General features: G+C 33.0%; 3 protein-coding genes and 1 non-coding gene across 12 annotated transcripts in view; 2 read left to right on the plus strand and 2 right to left on the minus strand.

Annotated features, from left to right (window-relative positions):
• Positions 1-104: 104 nt before the first annotated feature.
• On the plus strand, positions 105-2,453 carry LOC108740997 (valacyclovir hydrolase). 3 transcript variants are annotated; one of them, XM_025979001.1, is made up of 6 exons: positions 105-274; positions 691-948; positions 1,013-1,166; positions 1,314-1,566; positions 1,620-1,772; positions 2,253-2,453. In XM_025979001.1, the coding sequence occupies exons 1-5, from the start codon at positions 251-253 to the stop codon at positions 1,708-1,710; spliced, it is 780 nt and encodes a 259-aa protein (XP_025834786.1). In that variant the 5' UTR covers positions 105-250; the 3' UTR covers positions 1,711-1,772; positions 2,253-2,453. The 3 variants fall into 3 exon arrangements, with proteins under 3 accessions (XP_025834786.1, XP_025834784.1, XP_025834785.1); XM_025978999.1 differs by lacking the exon at positions 105-274 and adding an exon at positions 506-630; XM_025979000.1 differs by lacking the exons at positions 105-274; positions 2,253-2,453 and adding an exon at positions 506-630 and having other exon boundaries at positions 1,620-1,854.
• Positions 2,300-2,461, minus strand: LOC112905837. Its single transcript, XR_003232041.1, has one exon. It is a non-coding gene; the product is annotated as a U1 spliceosomal RNA (small nuclear RNA).
• Positions 2,462-2,493: 32 nt separating this feature from the next.
• Positions 2,494-7,301, minus strand: LOC108740986 (WD repeat-containing protein 44). Of its 3 annotated transcripts, none has more exons than XM_025979004.1 (9): positions 7,091-7,301; positions 6,648-6,783; positions 6,442-6,565; positions 5,153-5,445; positions 4,683-5,089; positions 4,029-4,581; positions 3,769-3,954; positions 3,322-3,717; positions 2,494-3,264 (listed from the first exon to the last, which is right to left on the minus strand). In XM_025979004.1, exons 1-9 carry the CDS (start codon positions 7,156-7,158, stop codon positions 2,599-2,601), a joined length of 2,829 nt encoding a protein of 942 aa, XP_025834789.1. In that variant the 5' UTR covers positions 7,159-7,301; the 3' UTR covers positions 2,494-2,598. The 3 variants fall into 3 exon arrangements, with proteins under 3 accessions (XP_025834789.1, XP_025834788.1, XP_025834787.1); XM_025979003.1 differs by having other exon boundaries at positions 2,496-3,264; positions 4,029-4,569; positions 6,316-6,565; positions 7,091-7,300; XM_025979002.1 differs by having other exon boundaries at positions 2,496-3,264; positions 6,316-6,565; positions 7,091-7,300.
• Positions 6,893-12,501, plus strand: part of LOC108740988 (synaptic functional regulator FMR1) — a 12,805-nt gene continuing 7,196 nt past the window's right edge. For 2 of the 5 annotated variants that reach the window (XM_025979007.1, XM_025979008.1), the window contains exons 1-8: positions 6,898-7,015; positions 7,312-7,443; positions 7,855-7,907; positions 7,965-8,115; positions 9,185-9,348; positions 9,567-9,803; positions 11,901-12,048; positions 12,116-12,253. In XM_025979007.1, coding sequence (XP_025834792.1) covers positions 6,998-7,015; positions 7,312-7,443; positions 7,855-7,907; positions 7,965-8,115; positions 9,185-9,348; positions 9,567-9,803; positions 11,901-12,048; positions 12,116-12,253 — 1,041 coding nt within the window. In that variant the 5' untranslated portion in view covers positions 6,898-6,997. Of the gene's footprint in view, positions 7,016-7,311; positions 7,444-7,854; positions 7,908-7,964; positions 8,116-9,184; positions 9,349-9,566; positions 9,804-11,068; positions 11,135-11,900; positions 12,049-12,115; positions 12,254-12,501 lie in introns of all 5 variants that reach the window. The other 3 variants (XM_025979005.1, XM_025979006.1, XM_025979009.1) reach the window with 3 other exon arrangements.

Below are 12,501 nucleotides of genomic sequence, written 5' to 3' on the forward strand. Positions count from 1 at the left end.
GTACCAACTTTTATTGATATCCAATGACCTTATTAACGATAAAAACTGTCGTAAAATTGTGTATTAAAACCCTTCAGTTGCAGTTAATATTCTATTAAAGTTAGTTATCCTTTTACTAAATTTATTGCTAAATCTACCAAAAGTGTTTAAAATAATTAATTATTTCATTACTCCCTCTAAACTTTCATAAATTTAAGTTTTCATTGAAAGTATAAACTACTTTTAGTTTTATTTAGTTTTATTTGCCAAAATGCTGCAATACTTAAAGATACAGGTATGTAGTTTATTTTTATTTAAATATTACTTCATCATAATAAGTTTTGTTTCAAAAGAGCTTAAAGTAACGAAGAACAAATTAATTTATTTAATTAATGCAAATTAAACATTTGTTTTTTATTAATCTTGAGTTAGGCAACAGCGAACTTATTAGTTAAATGGGTTGCATACCTTTATAACTATCTATTATCTATGATAACTATTAATTTTTTATCAAATAAAAAGGTTATGTTTATATTTCATATTTGATTATAAAATAACTAATTTAAAAATATAATGTTGAAAATTTGTCAAAAGTTATTAAAGCCGAGTATTAAGCGCTTTACAGCCAGTTACAGTTATTCTACAGCTAAGGTACAAATAATTAAATTCTTAATATAGTAGTAGTATACATAAATATGTTATTTTTCAAAGGAATCAAAAATTGAAATCGATGGCCATTCTATAAACTATATTAAAGAAGGAATTGGTGACCACCATGTACTTTGCTTTCCTGGTGCATTGGGGACAATTTGGAGTGATTTTAAACCTCAAGTTGAAAACCTTGATAAAGATAAGTTTTGTGTAATTGCCTTTGATCCTCCTGGATATGGCTTCAGCAGACCACCAGATAAAAGTTTCGGCACGGATTTTTATGAAAAAGATGCAGAAATTGCTTATAAGTTGATGAAGGTACATATGCGGTCTTATAATACATTCACTTTACAATCAATGTTTCTTTTGTATGGTATTTTAGAAATTAGGGATAAAGAAGTTCTCATTGTTAGGATGGAGTGATGGGGGCATCTCCAGCATAATTTTAAGTGCAAATTACCCAGATTCTGTAAAAAAACTTGTAATTTGGGGAGCAAATTCCTACATCCTGCCAGAAGAAATCAACACTTATGAAAGCAAGTATATCATCCAACAGCTTATAAAATGAGGAACATGTGCACTTCCTAATCTATAAAATAGTAGAACAAATCATAAGTAAAAAACTAATTACTCATAAATCAGTATATTTTAGAAATAAATCAGTTTCAGTAATTTATTTCTAGAATTACGTGATATAAGTAAATGGTCTGATAAAATGAAGGCCCCATTAATAAAATTGTATGGTGAAGATGGTCTAAAAACATTGTGGAATAACTGGTGTGATACTTTGATAGAAATAGCAAAGAAAGGTGGCAATATTTGCAAAAATAAATTGGACTATATTCAGTGTCCCACCTTTATACTACATGGTTCCAAAGATCCCATGATTGCTGGTGAACATCCCGAATTTTTACTGAAAAATATTAAAAATGCAAAGTATATTACAAGTTATAATACAATTCAAAATTTTAATTTCATATCTTTTACAGGATAAAAATTTTTCCAGAAGGAAAACACAATATTCATCTTCGATATGCTGATGAATTCAATAAGGCTGTTACTCAATTTTTGCTAGAATGAGTTTCTTGTTTTAGCTAAAGCTAAAAAACAAGAGCTAAAAAAGGTTTTCTGAAGTTTATTTTGTAAGTAATGTATGTAAATAAATAGTCCTATTTAAAACATAAATAAATTAAACTAATTTTAAAACGGAATGAATAAAAAATAAATTACAAAAACTATTACCTCATCAGTAAATTATTTTAGTGTAGTATAAAGAAAGTTAAAATAATAATGGTATTTACTGATGAAACACTAAAACCAGAAATTCCATATGAAAACCTTTAAAAACCTAAAATGCTTTTTTAGACCCAAGTTATATCCTCAGGTAATAAAGTTTTTGTGTTGAATTTCGGGTTTTATGTTGTAGTGTTTTTATTTAGTTCGAATTACTCAATCTACAGAACTTTATCTGATTTTCTTATTCTACCTACTTTTGAAATAATTCAAACACATTAAAGTGATTTGACTAAGAACTTAATTTTAAGGGATACTTATAAATTAGTAACTACTAATTTAATTAAAAACGTAACGTTGGTAACTGATTTCACAATGGAAACTTTTAGATTTTGTAAGAAGAGAGAAGAAAAAACTATGTTTAAATTAGTTAATTCCGGGACAGCGCGTACGCAGTCCCGACTACCAAAAATTACGCGCCCGAGTTATCCACATTAGGGATAATCGCAGGGGTCAGCCCAACCGTAGTGCAATGGAAAGGCCTCACCCTGGGGGAACCGCCTTGTTGATCACGGTAACCCCTACGCCAGGTAAGTATGATTTCCTTCTGCNTTTCAAATAATTCTTAACACAAAGTGATTAAACAAATTGTTCACAAAAGTAAATTTTAACCACTCTAAGCGATAGTGCAAACAGTTCCGAGCTCACAGTTATAAGTAAAATATACAACAAATGTTAATTTGATGTACTTTCATTAGTAATAATACCTATTAGTAATACAAACTTAACTTTTAAGCTATAATGAATTACTATTTGTCTAACCTTTTCTGCTTTTTCGTTCTTATCCATATCTTTACATTGCTCCTCGACCATCTTTAATATCATTTCAGGGTTCGGAGCAAAAATGGCACATGTAACGACCTCGTTGTGCGCTTTAATGGCTTCCCAGAAATCGTTCCTGTCTCTTCGTACCGAGGAAAACTTGCTGTAGTCATGGTTCGTTTTCCACACATAAATATCACGATTTTCGGAACCACTTATTATGTATTTACCATCCGGACTAAAACTAGCTTTTATCTGGCTGCTAACATTAACGTATCCTTTGTATTTGCACGACAAACTAAGGTCTCGTAGGTCGTATAATCTGATGCGACTATCGTTCGAAGTAACAAGAATTTTGTCTTCACCTGGCATCGGTTCAATGCCACTTATTTTGCGACCAGTGGCATTCCGCCCCCGCGTCGATCGTACATGAATTTGAGTATAATACTTGAGCTGATCGGTTGTATAAAAGATACAGCGACCATCATATGAGCCCACAACAGCAAATTTACCATTTTGACAAAAATTTGCAGCTGTTATCAATCGTGATGTACCTTCTACTTCATTCCAAACTGCAACCTATTCAAAAACGAAAGGTAAGATATAATTTTTCCAATAAATTATAACATAACTTACCTTTTTATCTGGAATGTTCCAAAGTCTTAATTTCCCGTCCAAAGATCCACTAAGAAAATATCGGTCATCCCTTGGATGGAAAACGATGGCGGTCACGAAATCGATATGCTGGAAACAACACAGACATTCTTTACGAGAAATGTGCCATAATCGAACCGTTTTGTCCATGGAGGAGGAGAGAATGAAATAGTTTTTCGACCATGATACATCTAAAAGATCTGACGTGTGTCCCGTGTACGTGCAGAATGGTTTTGAGACGAAGATGTGCTTGTTCTTTTCCGATTTCCTAGTTTCTGGGGCAGCTGGGCTGCTGTCATCTATCGAATGGTGGGATACCAAAGACTCTTGAGAAGGCGTTGGTGAGACCTTTTCAGCATTGTATTTAGAACGCATATCCTAAAACGAAATTGGTGTAAAGTCAAAATTTGAAACATACAAAACTCGTACCTGGAAGAAGACGTAAGCGTCATTTATGACCCAAATCCGTAGCACTTTGTCTTGTCCAGCAGTAGCAAGCAGTCGTCCACAAACAGAAAATTTCATGCACCAAATGGCACCTTGGTGTTCGTCTTTAATCTCCTGTACATGCTGAATATTTTCCAACTCGTACGGCCCCTTATGTGAATTAGATGCCTAAAGAAGTCCACAAAACGAGAAATAAAACTTAAGTAGGTGATGTACCATTTAATTACATAATTAGTAATTACCTTTAATTTAATATTTTGTTCTCCTGGATTGACTTCGTCGATAATGTCGAGCACGTCTTCTTTGTGCCGGGCGTGCGACACTTCTTGCGCGATAGACTTAGCCTTGTGCATGGTTTTTTTAACTGTCGACCCAAGAAACCGTTTGATTTTAGCCGTCCGTTTCCGTACAACCCTACTAACATCCGCATCATTTTCTTCACCTGGGGGTGGTTCCGACTTCTTACTTCCCACGCTTTCCTCGTCTGATTCCTTTTCTTTTTCCAGACTGGAATTGCTTACGTATTCAGAAGTCAGACGCATTATGTGCAACGATAAAGGATTGATTCCTTGGGGTAGTTTTTCTTCCGCTACACTTAACGGAACCCGTTCCCCAGTGTCCAGGTTGAGAACCGTTACTTGTTCTAGAATTTCTCGATCGGTTAACCGTTTACCTGAATCGGTACGTGTACGGACGCAAATATTCATTTGTTTTAACATGTTCTCGTCCCCAGCTGACCTGCGGCGCTCCCTCGAATCGGTTGACATGACATGCCTACTATCCCTATAAATAAAACTATATTTCTATGACCACAGTTTCAAGTAAGGTTCATATTATAAATCCTAATACCTACTGCTTTTTTATTTTACAAATCATTTCAGTTTAAAAATTATTACCTGTGCGATCCTAAACTGTTATGTCCTACGCTTCCTCGACTTTTAGACGCCCGTGGACTGACGTTGGGCTGTTTATCGGTTTCTTTTCTATCATCTAATTGAAGAAATTCCATCTCTTCGCGGCTTGATTTGGCTGCTTTAAATTTATCATCGTCTTGGGGTTTAACTACATACTGTCCTTTAATTGCCTGTCTCAAATCTAATGAATGTACTGATTTCAATGTGCTTGATTTCGAAGATTGCGAACTAATAGAGCTCTTGTCAGAATGTAAGGACTTTCTCACATTTGCAGTCGTTGGCATCTTGTCTAACGAATCTTCGAATTCTCGAGTAAGAGATTCAATGGTACTTGCAGGACTAGCCAAGTTAGAATTAGAGAATGTGCCTGCACTGGTTGATTCCACAGGCTAAGAATAATTTAATTAGGAATGAGTTATATGTATACATCTTTTCTAGCACAAAATACTCACTGGAAGGGAAAGGAGACTAGTAACATTTTTGTTCTTTTTCTTTTTCCGCCTTGGGGGTGCAACAGGAATCTCCTTCTTTGATTCCAACTGAACTTTTAGGGAGTTTGAGGATTTTGTGCTAGCGATCACGTCAGGTTCTTGGAGTGCGATTACTTTCTGTGGTTGCGCATTTTCTGACAGAGCGGCTAAATTTTGATATTGTACAACATTTTTCGAACTAGACGCTGATTCAGAGCTTGTCGATAATGTGGAAGCAGACGCGCCAATTTGAGCCTCTTTTACATTAGCTGTAGCTAAAAATAGTGAATGACACAAAATAATAAATTAAATATTATATNAGATATTAAAAATCTGGATTGGAAATTAACAACGCTTAATTCTTTCTGCTTTCGGTATGAAGCATTTTTATACATTAAATTTAAAATTATAATAAGTACATGTCGAGGAGTACTTGGTAACCATTTACATAGACTTAATGTAAAAATATGACCCTTGTATGACAATAGTAAAAAAAATTCGCGTGACGTACTTTACACTGAGGATAAGATTAAAATAATCCACACAACACATAAAAAATATAATATGTGGACTTTGAAATTTGAAACGTAATCAGAAAGTTTAAAAATTATTATTAAAAATAAAACACACACACGTAAAAGTTATAAAACTTTTATTAGTAACCCACAATAATATTATTTTCAGTGGTTTCCTCAAAAAGGATAATTAAGATAGTAATAGAAATTGATTATCTTCCCACTTGAGGATACCACAATGTGGTGAATAATATTACTACGGATTAACAGTAAATGTTTTATAACTTCTATATGTTTGTGTTTTATTTGATCATGAAGCTACAAGAATTAAAAGTTATTATTGTTAGTTTAGTAAAAACTCCATTGGCTGCAAAAACATAAGTAGATGTTTAATATAAAACCACATTATACACAACACACATTTGAGATACAAGTATTAGGGTAGTGTGTAGGGGTGCTTGTCACAGTTAAATCCAGGATAGGAGAAGGCCTTAAAGTAGTTTTCGTATGTTGCAATACCTCCTCCTTCTAAATTCTTCAAATTTAACATTTTGTATGTTGGAACTTATAGATTAAATTTAATTCTTCTTTGTGACCTAATAAATGGGACTTTTAAGCAGTTTGACTTACTGTTATCAACAAGGCCTCCTAATATCCTTCCTATTCTACCAAGTGAATTAATACTTTGCAAGCTGAGGGCATCATGCTCAATTATTCGAAATGGATGCGATGTGCGATTATTTGTAGCAAAGATACCTTCGACTGAGGACGTTTGACTATCTGGTGGTGTGATGCAAGATGCCTGACCATCTTCATCATCGTTTTGTAGTTTTTTTCTTAATTCTTTAAAACGTTTACGACCACCTAGGTTTGCTTTGATCTGAAGAAAACACATTCAAATTGAAAGCAAACTACAACGCAGAAATAATCATAATGATAACATTATAGTAAAATATACTTACAAGATCACCATTTTCCTGTTTGCTATTTTTGTCTCCAATTCTATAGTTTTGTTCTTCATTTACAGTTTTACATAGGTTGGGTTCTGAATTTGCTTTGTATGATATGCTATTCTCTCTTGATAATTTACTACTTCGTCTGTGAAAAAGAGCGATGGGTTTAATTTATAAATTAATGTCAGTTTTCAAAATTCGCACGTTTTTTAAATACTCCAATAGCATAACTTATTTCAGTCACGTGATCAAGGCAAACCGGATTCAATACAAAAACTGACAATTTGTTTATTTCAATTGTTTATTAAACAAAACAGAAGTATGTAGAAAAGTGAAAATTGCTAAAAGAATTAACGTGAATGAGGTCCCAATTCAGGGTAAATAAAATCAACATTACTTTATCAGTTTTTGCAAATTCGATTTCAGCAACTACATTACCCTTTTGCACTTGCCTCTGTAATTGGCACGCACCACTGTCTTCAGCATCATAAAATTCTTCGGAATCACTACTGCTGGACATACTCTTGAGACATTTATCTAAATTCGTGGACTTTTTGCGATTAATTTGCTATTTTTACTAGTATTTACGTCCTTGTCTACGCCATTCTGTCAAAAAAGTAGCAGGAGCTCTGTTTGACCAATCCCATTACAGAAATGTCATTTTTCTTTTTAGTTGTCTGAGAGCGGTAGCACGAGTAGAACTCCGACTCGTAACCAACTCAAGGCTGTTCCTTCATCCAAGAATCAAATCAACATGGAGGGCTTAGTAGTGGAAGTATGCGGCGAAAATGGTGCTCTTTATAAGGTCTGTAGCAATTGAAGTATGACTTTATTTGCTTTTCTGTAAAAAGTGCCATATAGTTTATTGTTCCATTATCAGTTTTGCAAAATTTGTGTGTGAACTGATGTAGATTAACGGCACTTTTAAAATTCTTTTTCCAAACGCGCTTTTCTGACGCCATGAGCATTTGACAGGGCGTGATTATCCATGTGTCTTTTGGAAAAGAACGCTCGAAATAAGTTTTCATGAACATAAAACGTGTAGTTTTTCATTCGGGCTTAATTTTTTGAGGCAATCCCCGTTCGGTATGAATCATTTAGGTTATATTTTATTGTGTATCATATTACAAGTAAATTCCACTCATACGGGTTTAAACGAGTTATTTTGGTATTTTATATAAAATTAAAGCTTATTTAGACTATCGTACGCTTTTAGGGCTACATAATGGACATCTTCGACGAGGAAGTGTTAATACATTTTGAGGATGAGTAAGTAATATTACACTAGTATTGTACCACTGATTTGTTCAATAATTTTGTTTGTAGATGGCAACCAGATTCAAAATTTCCGTATTCTCAAGTACGGTTTCCCCCTAAACAACACGAAAAAGTTGAGTTTGCAGAAAACCAAGAGGTTGAAGTTTACTCACGTGCCAATAACCAAGAAGCAAATGGATGGTGGAAGTGTAGGATCAAGGTGAGATATTTTCAAATATAAACCAAATCCTCACCAATTTCTTCATCACCAAAGGCATAAATGTCTTTATTGATTATCGATTGTGAAGTTTAACTTAATATTCAAATATTTATGCCTCACTAAGTATAAAAACTTTGACATCCAAAATCAATTTGAGCATTTCAAAATATTTTATCATGTTGCAATCATTCACAGCAGTTGTAAACTTTGTTTATTAATTTCTATACTACTAATGGTTTAAATGCTTTTACTGATCGTTTATTATGAGTGTTAACTTAATATTCGGAAAGTACCATAAACATAAAATATCTATTTTCCAAGATCAACTTGTACATTTCCAACTGGGAGCATATCACAAACATCCACAAGGTGTTTTGAAGATTTTTTTTTTTAAATTTTAGGAAATTATACGTTGGTTAACATTGTAAATGAATAGGATCTTGTTTAAAAGTTTATTAATTAATTGTTTTGAAAAGCTACATTATGAATGCCATGTAAACTTTGTTTAGTGGATTGATAGTGACATATTGATAAAAAAAGTATCACCCAAAGTGAATATTTGCAGATGATTAAGAGTGAATCTTTCAAAAAGCGAAATTTTCCAGTGTTTCATTGATGTACATTATGTATATTGAAAGTAAACAAGTTATTTGTGATATTAAATAATTTATATTTCTTATTTTTAGAGGTAATGTGATTGCATTATGATGTGTGTAAAACAGTTGTGTTTTTTTGTTAAAACTAGACAGTTTATTTGAGCTAAATCGTAGTAGTGTTGCAATCACTTGATTAGTAAGTGGTAAAATGTTGATTTGGTCAAACCATTTTCCTTACAATAATTTGTTTATTTTCACCTATTGATGAGATACAGTAAAAGTAGTAACATTTTTTCCAAAACTTATTGCCCTTCAAAAAGGTCACTATAATAATAAATTGGGCATCTTTTATTTTAAATTTTTACAGTGGCCTATTTGTTTTCTTACATTTTAGCTGCCATGTGACCAGATGGTTAATAGATTAAAACGTAAGGGAAGACAAAGATAAATTAAAAAGTGTTGAACTTTTGCAGATGATGAAGGGCGATTTTTTCGTGTTGGAGTACCTGGGCTGGGACACGACGTATACAGAAATTGTGAGCGTCGATCGACTTCGTCCCAAGAACACCAACCCGCCCATTGACCGAACTATGTTTCACAAATTTGAAATTGAGGTTCCTGAAGAAAGTAGAGAATAGTAAGTTAAATGAAGATTTATTTATTTGTCTAGTATTTTTTTAATATAGCTAACAGCAAAAGGTGTTAAATATCCAAATGTCTGTTTTTTTGTTTATATTCTTTCTACATTAATGTTATTTTTTAGTGCTAAACATCCATTTATTATTAATTTAGCATTTTTCGTGTTTGTTGTTTACATATAAAGAATTTTATATTCGATTTTGTTTTCAATTTTAGTGCTAAGATAGAGAATGCTCATAAAGAATTCCAACGGTCGATTGGCGCGGGCGTGGTCCGTTATGTGCCCGAACGAGGGGTACTGGTGGTGATATCGAGTTCGGACACAAGTCGCAAACGAGCATCAATGCTTCAAGACATGCATTTTCGCAGCTTGTCGCAAAAGGTACTCTTGCTTAAACGAACGGAGGAAGCCGCGAGGCAGTTGGAGAGCACCAAACTTGCAAACGTCGGAGGGTGAGCCACGTCTTATCATTCACATTATATATTTATTTTAATTAAAGCTGACTACTCGATCCTTTAAAAAATTACATATTTTAAATATGTAATTGGATTGAAAAAGAATGTTTAGGTGATGTTTGTAATAATTATGACAAAATAGGAATCTGTGGTACTTTGTTCCTTAGCATGAGTTTTAATCCTAAATTAAATTATCACAAATAATTCTGTTTTTACATGAAAAAGTTAATTGTGCAAGAAAATAGAAAATTATGTTTTGATCTATATTAAAACAGAATAGGGTATGATAATTTAATTTTGATTTTTATTTCTAAGGAGTTGTTTTTCTGTAATAATAGTGTGAAATTGCATTTTCGTGATCTTATTAACAATTTTGGACTTTAACACATTAGAATAAGGCATTTAATTAATATAGATCTTAACGTACTTATTTATTAAAGATTTAGACTACCTAAGAAAAAAATTAAATTAGAAAGCCAACGACAGTTCTTAATTTAATTAAATCGAAGGCATGTTAATTTGAAATTTGTTGCTCCTATTTAAATTTTCAGCAATTTGTCAAATAGTTATCTTCGAAATATTATATATAAATGAAATTATAGCAATTTCTTATGCTGAATGTATGATGTGTTGCATACCTATTTAGAAACAATTCCTTTAAATTTAATTTTTAACACAAAGAAAGTGATTAAACAAATTGTTCACAAAAGTGAATTTCTACCACTCAAAGCAATGGTGCTAACAGTTTCGAGCTCACAGTGACTTATAGGGGGGAAGAACTAGTGCTAGTTAATAATATGTTATTACACAATGTAATAACTTATTTATCTGAAATCGAATCTCATTTTCCAATAACTACTAAAATATTCAATTGCTTCACCGTCAGATACATTATTTATTAATTGACCAAATTATCATCTATCCAACGTATTAAAAAGTTGTTATAAAGAAATTAAACTGTGAATAGTTTGTTGTTATTTTTTGACCATTAACTCATGAAGTGGACAAAATAAAATACTAGCACCGCCAAAAAAGGTTTCAACTCTCAGTTGTTGATTTTTATTTATTCGGAAAGTAAATGAAAAAAGGTGTATTACTTGAAAACTGAAATGTTTTCAAACTTGAGATTACCTCGGCTTGATTTTAATTTATTGAAATGTGAGACAAAACCTTCAAAGAGAAATGAAAAAAGAAGTAGAAATTAATACTGCACCAGGAATGGAGCTTCGTTATTGATGTTTTGTTGGTATTTCTCTTTTCAGCAAAGGTAGGCCCTCTTATCATCGCGTTGGTAATTACGAGGTCGGGCGGGGGGCAGGCTCCACCAGGTGAGGTTTAACCGCAACTTAAACAGTGCGCATGCTCGTAGCTATCTATCTATATACATATATTTAATTACGTAATACGTATTGTATAATTCTTCGTCTACCTATATACTTTTTTTTGATATATATATTTATTTTTGATGTTCTGCCTCTGTGCCGGTGTCACCAGATGGCCCCCGGCCCGTTGCCTCTCCAGTCATTCCTGGCAGTATTAATTTGTGGCTCGTTGTCGTGTATATATGACATAAATATATACAGTTATTTTACAATAAAATGTTTGTATTAGGTATCATTTTTGTATGCATACCACAAACACACTCATTGCGGTTTGTCTCACTTCACTTATAACAAAAAAAAAGAACGGCATAGCACTATGTAGACTCTTGGTCCTGTTACATGGGTTACAAGGCATGTTATGTTTTATTTTGTGCTTTATTGTTTCTCTTTTTCGCTATCCGTATTTTATTTTCTGGGTAGTCTGTCTGTTTAACTGCCAGGAGATGAAAGTTGCATGCCTCTAGTTAATTTTTTTGAGGGTTTGTGGTGTAGTAATCGACGAATGACCTACGTGCATGAAATTGTAAATGTTGTAAAGGATGTACCTGTGCTAGTGTAATTTTTAAATAAATGTGGAACTTTGTCAGAGACGTTTACAGTTTTTAAATTGAAAATACCTTGGGGAACAAAAGGGTTTCTGTTTTAAAGTAACTGAATTATTTGTGTTAATTTTAGAGGTATTTGCGTATAAATTGAATTGAATTTTTTTTAGATATTCGGACGAATTCAGTGTGCGGGAGGATTTAATGGGCTTAGCGATAGGGGCCCATGGGGCGAACATACAACAAGCACGGAAGGTCGAGGGTATAACGAACATCGAGTTAGAAGAGAACTCATGTACCTTTAAAATCTACGGAGAGGTATTCTATAATTTTTTACAATTCTATATTATATTGTTTTGTGTTGTTACTTTTTTTTGTCTTGTAGAGTGATGAGGCTGTTAAGAAAGCACGTTCAATGTTAGAATATAGTGAAGAATCTCTGCAAGTGCCACGTACTTTAGTCGGTAAAGTTATAGGAAAAAATGGTAGGATTATTCAAGAAATAGTGGATAAAAGCGGAGTCGTAAGTTTTAAATATATAATATATACAGTTCTCTTTTTATACATTATGGGTATACGAGGGTGGATTGATAAGTTTCCGGCCTGACCAAGAAAAACAAGGTTTTTAAAAATTTTTTTTTTTTATTTCTCAACATAATCTCCTCCAAGGCTGATACATTTCTCATAGCGGTGTTCCAGTCTATTAATGCCATCTCTATAGACTGATTCGTCAAGCTCCTCAAAATAACCATTTACAGCTTCGATTACTTC

This window comes from Agrilus planipennis, unplaced genomic scaffold (genome assembly GCF_000699045.2).
Source record: "Agrilus planipennis isolate EAB-ADULT unplaced genomic scaffold, Apla_2.0 scaffold238, whole genome shotgun sequence".
In the NCBI taxonomy this organism is placed as follows: domain Eukaryota; kingdom Metazoa; phylum Arthropoda; class Insecta; order Coleoptera; family Buprestidae; genus Agrilus; species Agrilus planipennis.